Source organism: Acomys minous (genome assembly GCF_964271855.1).
Source record: "Acomys minous genome assembly, chromosome: 15".
NCBI classification, from domain to species: domain Eukaryota; kingdom Metazoa; phylum Chordata; class Mammalia; order Rodentia; family Muridae; genus Acomys; species Acomys minous.
Genome location: NC_140497.1, coordinates 16,777,416 through 16,789,974, shown reverse-complemented (window position 1 = coordinate 16,789,974; position 12,559 = coordinate 16,777,416). Strand labels below are relative to the sequence as shown.

The 12,559-nt window shown below is 43.8% G+C and overlaps 2 protein-coding genes and 1 long non-coding RNA gene across 6 annotated transcripts in view; 2 read left to right on the top strand and 1 right to left on the bottom strand.

Moving 5' to 3' along the window:
• LOC311585280 overlaps positions 1-3,917 on the top strand; it is a 43,064-nt gene extending 39,147 nt beyond the window's left edge. For both annotated transcript variants that reach the window (XR_014775170.1, XR_014775171.1), the window contains exon 3: positions 3,824-3,917. This is a non-coding gene — a long non-coding RNA (uncharacterized lncRNA). The remainder of the gene's footprint in view (positions 1-3,823) is intronic.
• The window catches only part of KCNU1 (potassium calcium-activated channel subfamily U member 1), a 74,663-nt gene that overhangs the window by 44,176 nt on the left and 17,928 nt on the right, over positions 1-12,559 (bottom strand). For 2 of the 3 annotated variants that reach the window (XM_084760277.1, XM_084760275.1), the window contains exons 7-10: positions 11,924-11,999; positions 3,812-4,012; positions 2,145-2,236; positions 1,112-1,222 (exon numbers count right to left, since the gene is read on the bottom strand). In XM_084760277.1, coding sequence (XP_084616403.1) covers positions 1,112-1,222; positions 2,145-2,236; positions 3,812-4,012; positions 11,924-11,999 — 480 coding nt within the window. The remainder of the gene's footprint in view (positions 1-1,111; positions 1,223-2,144; positions 2,237-3,811; positions 4,013-11,923; positions 12,000-12,559) is intronic. The other variant, XM_084760276.1, reaches the window with a different exon arrangement.
• ASH2L (ASH2 like, histone lysine methyltransferase complex subunit) overlaps positions 7,128-12,559 on the top strand; it is a 47,246-nt gene continuing 41,814 nt past the window's right edge. Inside the window, exon 1 of the mRNA XM_084760319.1 lies at positions 7,128-7,195. The gene's annotated coding sequence lies outside the window, so the exon portion shown is untranslated. The remainder of the gene's footprint in view (positions 7,196-12,559) is intronic.

Genomic DNA, 12,559 nt, shown 5'->3' with positions numbered 1-12,559 from the left:
GATCTGACACCTTCACACAAACATATGTGCAGGCAAAACACCAATGCATATAAAATAAAAATGAATAAGTTATAAAGACAAACACTGACACACAGGTGTGGACTACCTGTCTGTGAGTCACTGATCAAAAGGGTCTTATAGATTTAAAAGAAAAATACAGGCAAATGCCATTATTCCTGGTTCCCCACCAGAAACTGAAGGTAAGACCCTGTTGCTGAAGACACCACATACTTGGGTCATAGAATATGGGGAAATCAAGCTGGTGTTGACCTGGAAGTGTCAACCCTACAGGCTAGTGTCAAATACTGAGTCATTTAAATAATGTAAGTAGATATGCGGAGAAACATTTGGAAAGATGGATTCCAAAATGTTTTCACTGTTAGGTCCAGACATGATGTAACTGTTCTTTTTCTACACCTGATCTTACTGGAAATGCTGAGAAGTAATTCTTTTTTTTTTTTTAAAGATTGATTGATCGCCGGGCAGTGGTGGCACATACCTTTAACCCCAGCACTCAGGAGGCAGAGACAGGTGGATCTCTGTGAGTTCAAAGCCAGCCTGGTCTACAGAGCAAGTTCCAGGACAGTCCGAGCGGTTACATAGAGAAACCTTGTCTCAAAAAACAAAATCAAAGATTGATTGATTCATTATGTACAGTGTTCTGCCTGCATATAACACCTGCATGCCAGAAGAGGTCTCATTATGGATGGTTATGAGCTACCATGTGGTTTCTGGGAATTAAACTCATAACCTTTGGAAGAACAGACAGTGCTTTTAACCTCTGAACCATCTCTCCAGCCCCAAGAAGTAACTTGTTTTCTTTCTTTCTTTCTTTTTTTTTTTTCCAAGACAGAATCTTGGTTGTCCTGGACTAGCTTTGTAGGCCAGGCTGGCCTTGAACTCACAGCGATCTGCCTGCCTCTGCCTCCCAAGTCCTGGGATTAAAGGCGTGCACCACCACTGCCCAGCACTAGTAATTCATTTTCTATTTTGTTGATTATTGTTTCCTAGCATTTCTATAAACACTACAAGTGTGATTTCCTTCCATTAAAACCTTACACACATTTTGACTGTTAATTTAGCGCACACTGAACGATACTGACACACTTACTCTCCAAGGAACACGATCTCAGTGTTGATCTCTCCTGGCTTACGGCGGAGAAAATTCCTCAGGAAGGCAGTCACACTGTCGATTGTAATGTTTCCACAGACCACAATGAACCTGGGCAGCAAGAACAAGGAAGCAGATCATCGGAGGAACAAAAGGACAGTTCTCCTATGGCTTTGGAAGGACTCCAAGAACAACCCCACCCCCACCCCGAAATAACAAAACCTATAGATGCTCAATTAAATGGCAAATCGTGTAACCTGCACACATCCTCCTGGCCTACTTAAGTCATCTCTAGCTGAGTTGTAAAATCTAGTGCAATGTAAATGGGTTGTGAACAGTTGTCACAGTATGTTGTTCATAAAATAGTGTCAAGGAAAAACGGTCTACTCAAGTTCAGTACTAATGCAATTTGTTTTTAAATAGTTTTCTCTCTGAGGCTGGCTAGACCCCCAGAATCTGAGGTACCTGACTATATCTTCCTGTCAAACTTAGAGAAGCGCAAATAGCTTAAACTTGTTTTAAATAAGTTTTATCTACACATCCTTTAGATTTTAGCCAAAAAAACTCCAAAGCACAAAGAAAGTATCCAGTCCTGAAGTCTTCTGTCTCATCTCCATGTCTCCAAAAAGTTGCACTATACAAAGGTTTCTAGGAAAGCTACCGTTCTTGTTACAATTGGCCACAGTTATTTACCACTGATAATAGACTTACTACTACTTCCTGTGTTTGCAAAACTCTGCTCCTCACACGTGTCTTTGTTCTAACCCCCTTCCTCTCCTCTCCTCTCTCTCTCTTAGCTTGGCACAACTTGATTGGATACTTGTGTGAGCAGGTCTATGTGATAATTTGTGTCAAGTAGTGAACACCCTGTTTGTATGGCGTTCCTTCTAACGCTGTTCTCCCCCAATGAATGGAGAGCTTCGGCAGTGTGTTCCCTGAGGTGTGCAACTCCGGCAGGCAGTATGTGTCTACAATGAGATATGTGACTGAAAACGTCTTACAAGACAGACACCCTACTTGCAAAGCTTCTTACTTCTTTCCTTTGACTGCTTCGTAGGCCTTGGTGTATTTCTTCCTGTTACTAAAAAGTTCCACCATTTCTGGGATGTAGTTTGCAAATAGTATCTAAAGTAATAAGTAAAAAAAAAAAAAAAATTTACCCAGGGCTCATTATTTTGACAGATGTTCCCAAGTTATAAGACTATAAAGAAAAAGACAAGGTCACATGCATGTCTTTCATCTGGCACAGTGGTCCTCAACCTTCCTAATGCTTTGACCCTTCAATACAGTTCCTCATGTTGCTGTGACCCCTCAACTGTAACATTTGCTACTTCATAATTTTGCTACTGTTATGAATTGTAATGTGAATATTTTTGAGATAGAGTTTTGTTAAATGGGTCATGACCCAAGGGTTGAGAACCACTGACCTAGCAGAAGGCTATAACCATGAACTTCATATTGTTATGAGTTTTTTAAGAGGTGGAGTTTGTATTAAAATTAACAAGATGATGCTCAGCTTTCAGAATGATAAACACAAATATTAGACAACTTCTCTATGAATGTTCTCCCTTGAGAACTTCTAACTTCTTTCTTATTATGACTGCACACTGTTTAAATTATAATTAAAACAAAACAAAATCAAACCCGGCAGCTGGGCTTGGTGGCACATGTCTTTAATCCCAGCAATCAGGAGGCAGAAGGAAGGTGAGTTTCTGAGTTCCGGAATGGCCAGGACTTCATAGAGAAACCCTATCTCGAAACACAAACAAACAAACAAACAAACAAACAAAAATCCCACTTATGATACAGAGGGGACTAGAGATGACTGAAATGTCAGAAGGTACCATTAGTCATGGAGAATTAAAAAATGGCAGAGCGGAGAACAGTGTTATGATTTTTATGAGATCAAAATAAGAGCTGGGCGTGGCGGCGCACACCTTTAATCCCAGCACTCAGGGAGGCAGAGGCAGGTGGATAGCTGTGAGTTTGAGGCCAGCCTGCTCCAAAGAGCTAGTTCTAAAGCCTCTCAAAGAAAGAAAGAAAGGGAGGGAAGGAGGGAGGGAGGGAGGGACAGAGAGAGGGGAGGGGGCAGCCAGGTGCAGGAGTGATGGCTCAAAGGTTAAGAGCACTGGCTGTGCTTCCAAAGGTCTTGAGTTCAATTCCCAGAAACCACATGCCTGCAGGATACTGTATAAATAATAAATAAATAAATCTTGAGAGGAAGGAAGGAAGGAAGGAAGGAAGGAAGGAAGGAAGGAAGGAAGGAAGGAAGGAAGTGAGGCTTCCTTTGCCCTCGTGACTCTCCTGAACAGAGCATAAATACCAACTTTATCTGTAGCTTCCCAAAAACTAATTGCTAGTGTGGTGGTGAGTGGTGGCAAAATATACGATGGCACAGAACCACATCTCAAGTGTCCTTCCTCTTCAGAGGAAGGCTTTAGTCTCATGGGCAAATATAGAAGAAGACGGGTTTGCTTGATTCAATGTAGAATCCGCCCCCCTTCATTCCTGGGAACCGAGCAACTGCACCAGGTTCCAGGGCATGTGGTTTGGAAAATATGGCGTCTGTGCATCTTTTCACTTTCACATACATTGAACAAAGCAATATTCACCTTCAAGTCTACATTGTGTTCTCAACATTAACTGAATGCTTTATTTTTTTTTAATACTCAAAAAATAATAAAAAAAACTATTTCTCACCAAACTCCCAAGGGTGAAGAAAACAATGAAAAGCCTTCCTAGGGCTGTCTTGGCCACCACATCCCCAAAGCCAACAGTTGACATTGTTGCTGTGACAAGATAAACGGACTCAAAATATGACATAGTCTGTGCATTTCTACCGTTGTTCCAGGGATCACCAGAATTTTCCACCTGTCCAAAGAGAGATGGCAAAGGAAAGGTCTGTGAATAGAAGACAAGGGAAGAAGAAGGCAAACAGAGCATCAATTTCCCCCGGTTCAATCCAAAAAACGAGATCAATTGACTGTGGCTGCTGAGAAGACCCTACGGTTGCAGGTGGCGATCAGGAGGCCTTATTTCCCCAATTATGCTTATCACTAACATCTGTCGGGGCCGTGGAGCACGCTTCCAGATTCGGAACACCCTACAGAGAGGCGCTTCCTGCTTCTCTTAAGGCCCAAAACTCTATTCTGGAGCCAGGACTCTCCCAGCAATCACCATTCATTTTCATTTTTTAAGAAGATGCGGAAAATCAGTAAGGAAGCGGAGCGTGGGATTCAGTGAGCGCAAGCACATGGCCTTAGCATCTAAGGAAAACCAAACCTTCCAAGTTCGAAAGAGGCTGGACCGTCTCATGAGTTAGTGTCACACAGAGCACAGGGAGACGGCAAGCTAAGCAGAAACACTTATCTCAGCATCCTGACTGGATGCACCATAACCAGACCAGCCTCGTCACTCCCCACGGCTGGACTGTATCCTTAACTGTGAGCCACAACAGACCTTCCTTAACTGTGAGCCACAACAGACCTTCCTTAAGAGATCTGTGTCACTTATTTTGCCACAGCAATAAGAAAAGTGATCAAATAATTGATTTCTGAAGTCAGGCGTGGTGGCGCACACCTTTAATCCCAGCACTCGGGAGGCAGAGGCACGTGGATCACTGTGAATTCAAGACCAGCCTGGTCTACAAAGTGAGTCTAAGACGGCCAAGGCTAACACAGAGAGACACTGTCTCAAAAAACAAACAAAAACAAAACAAAACAAAACAAAATGATTTCTGTTTGAACGTTCACGCCAATACATGCTATACCGGCATATATTAAACTTCCTTTTGTCCGTCTTCACACATTTTCCCCGTAGCTTATGTATTTCCTCTTTGTGCTTATCAACAAAGGTGCTTAAATGTTGATGATCTGGGGAAATTAAATTTCTGTTTTCCAGTTGAGAACAGGAATGGAGAGGGCTGGAGAGTTAGTTCAGCAGGTAAAAGCACTTGCTCCTCTTACAGAGGACCAGGGTCACAAACATGGTGGCTATAACTCCAGGGGATCTGGTGCCATTTTTTTCCTATGTGGTGGACACGTACATGTATGTAAAACACTGTACGTTATAAATAAATAAATTAATAAATCAGAAAAAATGCAAAGGACTAGGATGGAAAGTAGAAATTGCATCATTTCCCAAGTGCTTGTCGCTGTTTACAAGTGGTGTGCCAAGCACTGGCCGGCCCTTGCCTAAGTTTGATGAGTGCATTAAGAGTCTTGAGCACGGGCAACACAGGGTCTCATGTAGCTCAGGATAGCCCCAAACTCCTGGTACAGACAAGTATGACGGCAAATTTCTGCTCCTCCTGTCTTCACCTCCCAAGCACGAGGGTTACAGGCATGTGCCACTACAACACAGTTTATATGGTGCTGGGAATCGAACCCTGAGCTTTGTGAATGCTGGGTAAGTACTCTACCCACTGAGCTACCGGCCTGAGCCCAGGGTCTTCACTGATTTTTAAGGCTTGTTCACATCTAAAAATAGTCGTTTAAACCACACATATTGAGGGGTTGTGGATTTATTTATTTATTATGTAAACAATGTTCTGTCTGCATGTGTGCCTGCCCACCAGGAGAGGGCACCAGATCTCATTATAGATGGTTATGAGCCACTATTTGGTTACTGGGAATTGAACTCAGGACCTCTGGTAAGAGCAGACAGTGCTCTTAACCTCTAAGCCATCTCTCCAGCCCAGTCCTTCCATTCTTTTGTTTGTTTGCTTTGTTTTTCTAGACAGGGTTTCTCTGTGTAGCCTTGGCTGCCCTAGACTCACTATATAGACCAGGCTGGCCTCGAAGTCACAATGATCTGCCTGCCTCTGCCTCCCGAGTGCTGGGGTTAAAGGTATGTGCCACCACACCCGGCCTACATTCATAAGTTGTTTTGTCCATGTGACAATGACAAAAGTCTGGTAGTTATGTTTACATGGTGGGGGTACTGGATAGTTTTATGTCAACACAAGCTAGAGTCATCCGAGAGGAGGGAGTTTCAGTTGAGAAAATGCCTCTGTCAGATCTTGTTGTAGCCAAGCCTGTACAGCATTTTCTTAATTAGCAATTGATGGGGGAGAGCTTGCTCCATTGTGGGCGGTGCAATCCCTGGGCTTATGGTCCTGGGTTCTATGAGAAGGCAGGCTGAGCAAGCCAGTCAGCAGCGCCCTCCAAGGCCTCTGCATCAGTTGCTGCTCTAGGTTTCTGTCCTGACTTAATTTGGTGCTGAACTGTGATGTGGAAGTGTAAAGCAAAGAAATAAACCTTTTCTTATTTTCTTTTAGTCGTGGTGTTTCATCACAGCAATAGGCACCCTAAAACACAAATTGGTACCAGGAGTGGAGTATTTCTTTTTGTGTTGTTTTGTGTTTTCTTTTCTTTTTCCAGACAGGGTTTCTCTGAGTAGCCCTGGCTGTCCTGGACTTGCTTTGTGGACCAGGCTGGCCTCAAACTCACAGAGATCCGCCTGCCTCTGCCTCCTGGAATGCCAGGATTATAAGCGTGTGCCACCATGCCAAGCAGAGAGGAATATTTTTGTGATAGACCTGGCCGTGTTGTTTGGGGAAGATTGTAGGAGGAGTTTGGGACTTCCGGCTACAAAAGCCCACTGAGTGATGAGAGCTCAGTGAGCTGCTCTGTAGGAGCTTGGAAGAAACAGGTACACATGCAGGCAGAACATTGTATACATAATAAATACGTACATCTTTAAAGAAAAAAAAAAAGAATGCCAAGAGCAGCACAGAAAGTGGAGGCCTGGCTTGTGATTTTCAGAAGGAAGTGAAGGCTGCAGCTGAACTTAGTCAAGTAAGAGTCATCCAGGTGGTTCACATTTTGGTGGCTTAAAGGGGGCGTGGAGAACAGCTGAGGGTTGGCACCATGAAGAGAACCTGTGAGAGGCTGTTGGTGAAGCTGCAGCCCAGTTGCAGCAGAAAACCCCAGCATTTCTGAGATGCCAGTACCAGGAGATGGCCAACAAGAACAGCAGCAGCAGTGGAGTGGAGTCAGCCAGAGGCTAGAGGACACGCTGTGTGTGCTGCAGAGGGCAGAGTCGGAGAAGTGAGTCAAGCCCTTCAGAGGAGCCCAGAAAAACGTGAGTGAATCCCAGACATTGAACACAAGGTTATTTACACTGTTGGGGTTTGGTTTTGCTTTAATCTGACTGTGTCTGTGCCCCAGTCCCCGCCCCCTCTTGAAGTGAGAAGGCATTTAACTTTGATTTTTACAGTAGCACGCAGCTGAAAGACTGTGAGCTTTTAAAAGAGGCTTGGGTGGGCTGGAGAGATGGCTCAGTGGTTAAGAGCGCTGCCTGCTCTTCCAGAGGTCCTGAGTTCAATTCCCAGCAACCACATGGTGGCTCACAACCATCTATAATGCGATCTGATACCCTCTTCTGCAGATAAAGCACTCATATGCAATAAATAAAAAATAAGTACATCTTTTTTAAAAAAGAGAGAGAGAGAGAGAGATTTTGGATTTCTAGAAATTAGAAATTTGAAGGAAACTTAAGTTTTGAATATGTTTGAATTTGTCAGGACATTGTGACTTTTAAAGCTACTTCTGTAGGCCAGGAATGGTGGTGCATGCTTTTAATCCCAGCACGTGGGAGGCAGAGGCAGGCAGATTTCTGTGAGTTCAAGGCCAGCCTGGCCTACAAAGTGAGTCCAGGACAGGCAAGGCTACACACAAAGAAACCTTGACTTGAAAAAACTAACTAACTAACTAAATGAAATAAAGTTACTTGTGTTTTATATTGTGATATTAATGTGCTTTCTTGGGAATAAATAAGAAAGGAAAAGTTATAGCTGAAAAGTGATGTGCTTGTGTGTCAAGATGACAAAGGGCCCATGATACTGGCTAGTTTTATGTCAACTTGACACCGGCTAGAGAAGAGGGAGCCTCCCTTGAGAAAACGCCTCTGTAAAATCAAGCTGCAGGCAAGTCTGTAGGGAATTGCCTTAACTCGTAATTGATGGGGGAGGCCCAGCCCATTATGGCTGATGCCACCCCTGGACTGGTGGTCCTTGGTTCTATAAGAGAGCAGGCCAAGCAACCGTGAGAGCAAGCCAGTAAGCAGCCCCCTCGGTGGCTTCTGCACCAGCTCCTGCTCCAGGTCCTTGTCCTTTGTAAGTTCCTGTCCTGACTTCCTTTAGTGATGAGTGGTGATATGGCGCTGAAGCTGAATAAATGGTGTTTCATCACAGCCACAGAAACCCTAAGACTATGCGCACACTGTATGCAGCCATCTTTGCCCTAGTTAGGACATTTGTCTGTAAGTTCATTAATCACTACAGTTTCGCCATGCCTCTTATTGACTTATGGTATTGATCAGAGCTACCAAGCAAGTTGGTGCTGCTTTCTTTTGCTTCCTTCTACAGCCTTTCTGTCTTCAGCTTATACTCTTTTTTTTTTTTTAATGATTTGTTTATTTACTGAGTGGAGTGTTCTGTGTGCGTGTACGCCTGGACACCAGAAGAGGGCACCAGATCTCATTATAGATGAGCCACCATGTAGTTGCTGGGAACTGAACTCAGGACCTTGGGAAGAACAGACAGTGCTCTTAACCACTGAGCCATCTCTCCAGCCCCCGCACTCGCTTCTTATCCTTGAAGATCAGTGTCTGCTCCAAACAGGACAGAGAGGGTAGATCCATTTCTGCGTTGACGGGGCTGGACCAAGAATCATGTGCCTACCAGGGGAGAAGCAACCTATACTGTCTCAGAATGCTATGCGACGTGCATCATTGGTAATCTGTGCTGGAATCCCAGTGAGAAGCTCTCAGGCTCAGTGCAGCCCACAGGCATGCTTTATTTGACCTAATAACTAGAAACCGGGAGTCATTTCCCCTACGCACAATATGCCTTTTCATGTACAAGTGCCAGACTTCACCCTGAGCATTTCTCTGGGAACACGTGTTTTATGCCTAGCACGCGGAATCAGTATCGTGCACTGCGTGCGTTCTTCTCCCCAGGTGTTGCTGTCGAGCCTCATCTCACCACTTTCGCTGCAGTGCTGTCCTCTGTGTTTCTGAATTTGTCCTCTCGCTTTTTCTTTTCTTTTCTTTTTTGCATCTGGTTCGGCTCTGGTATGACTTTGGCTCCGTAAGATGGTTTATTCTTCTGATGTCTTTCAACTCTTTCTATTGTTTAATAATCTGTTAGTAACGTATTTTCATTCAAGGTTTTTAGCAATTCTTTTTTTTTTTTAATAGCATCATACATGTATATAATAATGTACTTTTGGGTGTTTCCACCTCCCCACGTTATGCTTCTTTCCACTGAATTCCTTCTTTGTGCCAACAAGATTTGCTCCTACTTTTGTGGCTTTTTGTTTGTTTGTTTGTTTGTTTGTTTCTTGTTGTCTTGGAGGTTTTGTGTGTCATCCTGTGAGTTCAATTAGGATTGCTTGCATGGATGTGAGTGAGGAGGCTTCTGCCATCATGGGCAAGTTACCAGGGGCTTTTCTACTGACAGTCAAAATATTTTATGCCTTCGTAATAAAAGATTGTGTTAGATTTTTATAAGCTCATTTGCACTACTTCAAACAAGGGGGTGTTCTTAACTTTTCTACTGTTCCTTTTGTCAAGTTACATTGGATGGTTTAGAACCACTGTATTCTGCAGCAACCTTTTATTATTTTTGTGAAATTTAATCTTAGGCTCCATACAGATATCTTTCTAGTTAATACTCAAATTTGAATGGTATCAGCTGGGCAGTGGTGGTACACACCTTTACTCCCAGCCCTCCGCAGGCAGAGGCGGATGAATCTCTGAGCTCGAGGCCAGCCTGGTCTACAGAGTGAGTTCTGGGACAGCCAGGGCTACCCAGAGAAACCCTGTCATGAGCCCACCCACCCCCATTTTTTGAATAGTATTAATGGTTAGCTGATGGATAGTGTAAGTACAGGATGGTGAGACAGTGGGACGATCACAACTTTGATTTTTGAGGTGTCATTTCCAACATCTTCTCAACAAAATCGACTATTTTCTGTGCTAGTGGATAAAGCTTTTTAAGTTTAGGTTTTTTTTTTAATGTTTTCTTTTGTTGTTGTTTACATTCTCAAAATCGGTGTGGTTCAGAATGGAACCCTCTCACTCCTCCTCCTTTTTCTGAATGAATCTCTACTCCTTTTCATGCTTAGAGGGTAAAGAAGAGACTTCAAGGATTTGGAATCATGCTCAGTCCAGCAGCACCTTTTATACCCAGGAAGCAGCTCTTCTGCTTGTGACCCCCAGTGACCTTAAGAGAACAGGATGACCAGACTAGTAGTGAAATAATTAGATCAAGTAAGATATGCCTTTAGGCCACATGGAAGTAAAGGAAAAGGCTATCTTAGTGGCATCTCCTCTAGAATTCTGGGATAGCAATGGTTGCTTCCACCCTTGAAATCTCAGTCCAGTGCTGTCAGTGCTGAGCTGGAATTGCCCTCTAGCTGGTTTCAAATGATCCCAAGGTTCTATCAGAGTTTGTGTTCAGTACTTGACTATTTTCTTTTGTTTTTGTTTCTGGTTTTGTTTTTTTTTTTTTGAGACAGGGTTTCTCTGTGTAGCCTTGGCTGTCCTGGACTCACTCTGTAGACCAGGCTGGCCTCGAACTCACAGCGATCCACCTGCCTCTGCCTCCTGGGTGCTGGGATTAAAGGTGTGCACCACCATGCCCAGCTGACTATTTTCTTAATAAGCCATCCTGTAAATGTTTTCATACTTATTGTTTAAGTTAACTTTGAGAGAGACCCTCAAGTCTAAAGGACTTTTTGATTTTCAGAACATATTCTGAAGGCTTTTAGCATTGCATTTCAATTCTCCGCCATCTTCTGATAACTCACACATTCTCAAGCAGTGGATCCAGGAACCCTTCCTATTGAGGAAACTCACAGTGTCTCATTCTGTAGGGCAGAAGGGAGCCCTTCCCTGTGGATGTTTCCAGAATAATGAGGGTGGCCCCAAGTCTCTCTTTTGCAATAGCAACTCGACCCCTCCCCAGCAACAGTCCAGTTTTAATAAGTCTTTCACTGGCTCTCCACCCCACCCCATGCCCAGTTCTGGAGGTAAAACCCACAGCCTTGTACAGGCAGCTCTAGCACAGAACTACACCCCAGCCTCAGCTTCATGCTTTCACCTTTACATATTTATTTAAAATTTAAGAATCCTCAACCTCCATGAAGATTTATCAATAAATTGTATGTCTTATACCTTTAGACCTAATGAGATTGTGCAATGTTGGAAGAGGATACAAAGCTATCTTGATGGTAGGAGATGCAAAAGTTATGATAAATATGAGTGTGGGAATTAAAAAGTAAGCCAGGCGTGGTGGCGCACGCCTTTAATCCTAGCACTCAGGAGGCAGAGGCAAGTGGATTTCTGTGAGTTCAAGGCCAGCCCAGTCTACAAAGGACATAACAGCCAGAGTTGTTATGCAGAGAAACTCTGTCTCGGAAAACCTAAAAACAAAAACAAAAAGGTAAAAGTAAGGAGATAAACCTCTGGTCTAGGCCCTCTCTAGTTTCAAAGAAAGGATGTTCACACCAGTAGATGCCATTAGAGACTGCAAAGATGCTCACACCTGTGGATGCTACTGGAGATTGCAAGGATGCTCACACCTGTGGATGCCATTGGGGACTGCAAGGATGCTCACACCTGTGGATGCCATTGGGGACTGCAAAGATGCTCACACTGGCAGATGCAATTAGGGACAAGGAGGATGCTCACACTGGTGGACCACCACTCAGGACTATAAGGATGTTCACACTGGTGGATAGTACTGGGGACTACAAGGATGCTCATGCCAGCGGATGCCATTGGGGACTGCAATGGATTGCTTACCAGGTGAAGGAATCCTGCAGCTGTGAACCAGGTACTGAGAACTATTGACAACAGTTTGGAAAGCTTCAGTGAATTGCTAAAAGGACAAGGACAAAGAACTGTTAGGTCTCCACAGGCAGGTTCTGAATCAGCGCAGACACAGCCCTCCATGGCCCAGTTTTCTGCTCACTGCATGGCCCATAGATTGAAAGACACAGCATTACCTGGGGCTCTGCCCTCACTTTCCAGTCTGTATGGATACAGGGCCTGTATACCATTCATGTATGCATTAAGAGCCGAGAAACACAGCTGGAAACTCACCCAGTGTCAGGTGTTTCTTCAAACATTATAGATTTTACTCTATCGTCCATCAGCCTGGTGTCAAAGGCAAACATGTGGATCGATACTCAATCAATTTCTAAGGTTATAACTTTGTCTTAAGTAGTAGAACAACATGGCAGGGGTCCAGGTGTGGACTTATAAAATGATGAGTTTATTAAAGGAATGAGTGTCACTCTCTGAACTCATACCAGGATCACTGAGGCAAAAGTATCAGAGAGGCTTAAATCTGTCGAGGAAAGCGTTTAGCTGAAGTAACTTTGGTTTCTGGCCATTTGTCATGCAAACATAGTCTTTCCTACCTTGACTTCTTCACAA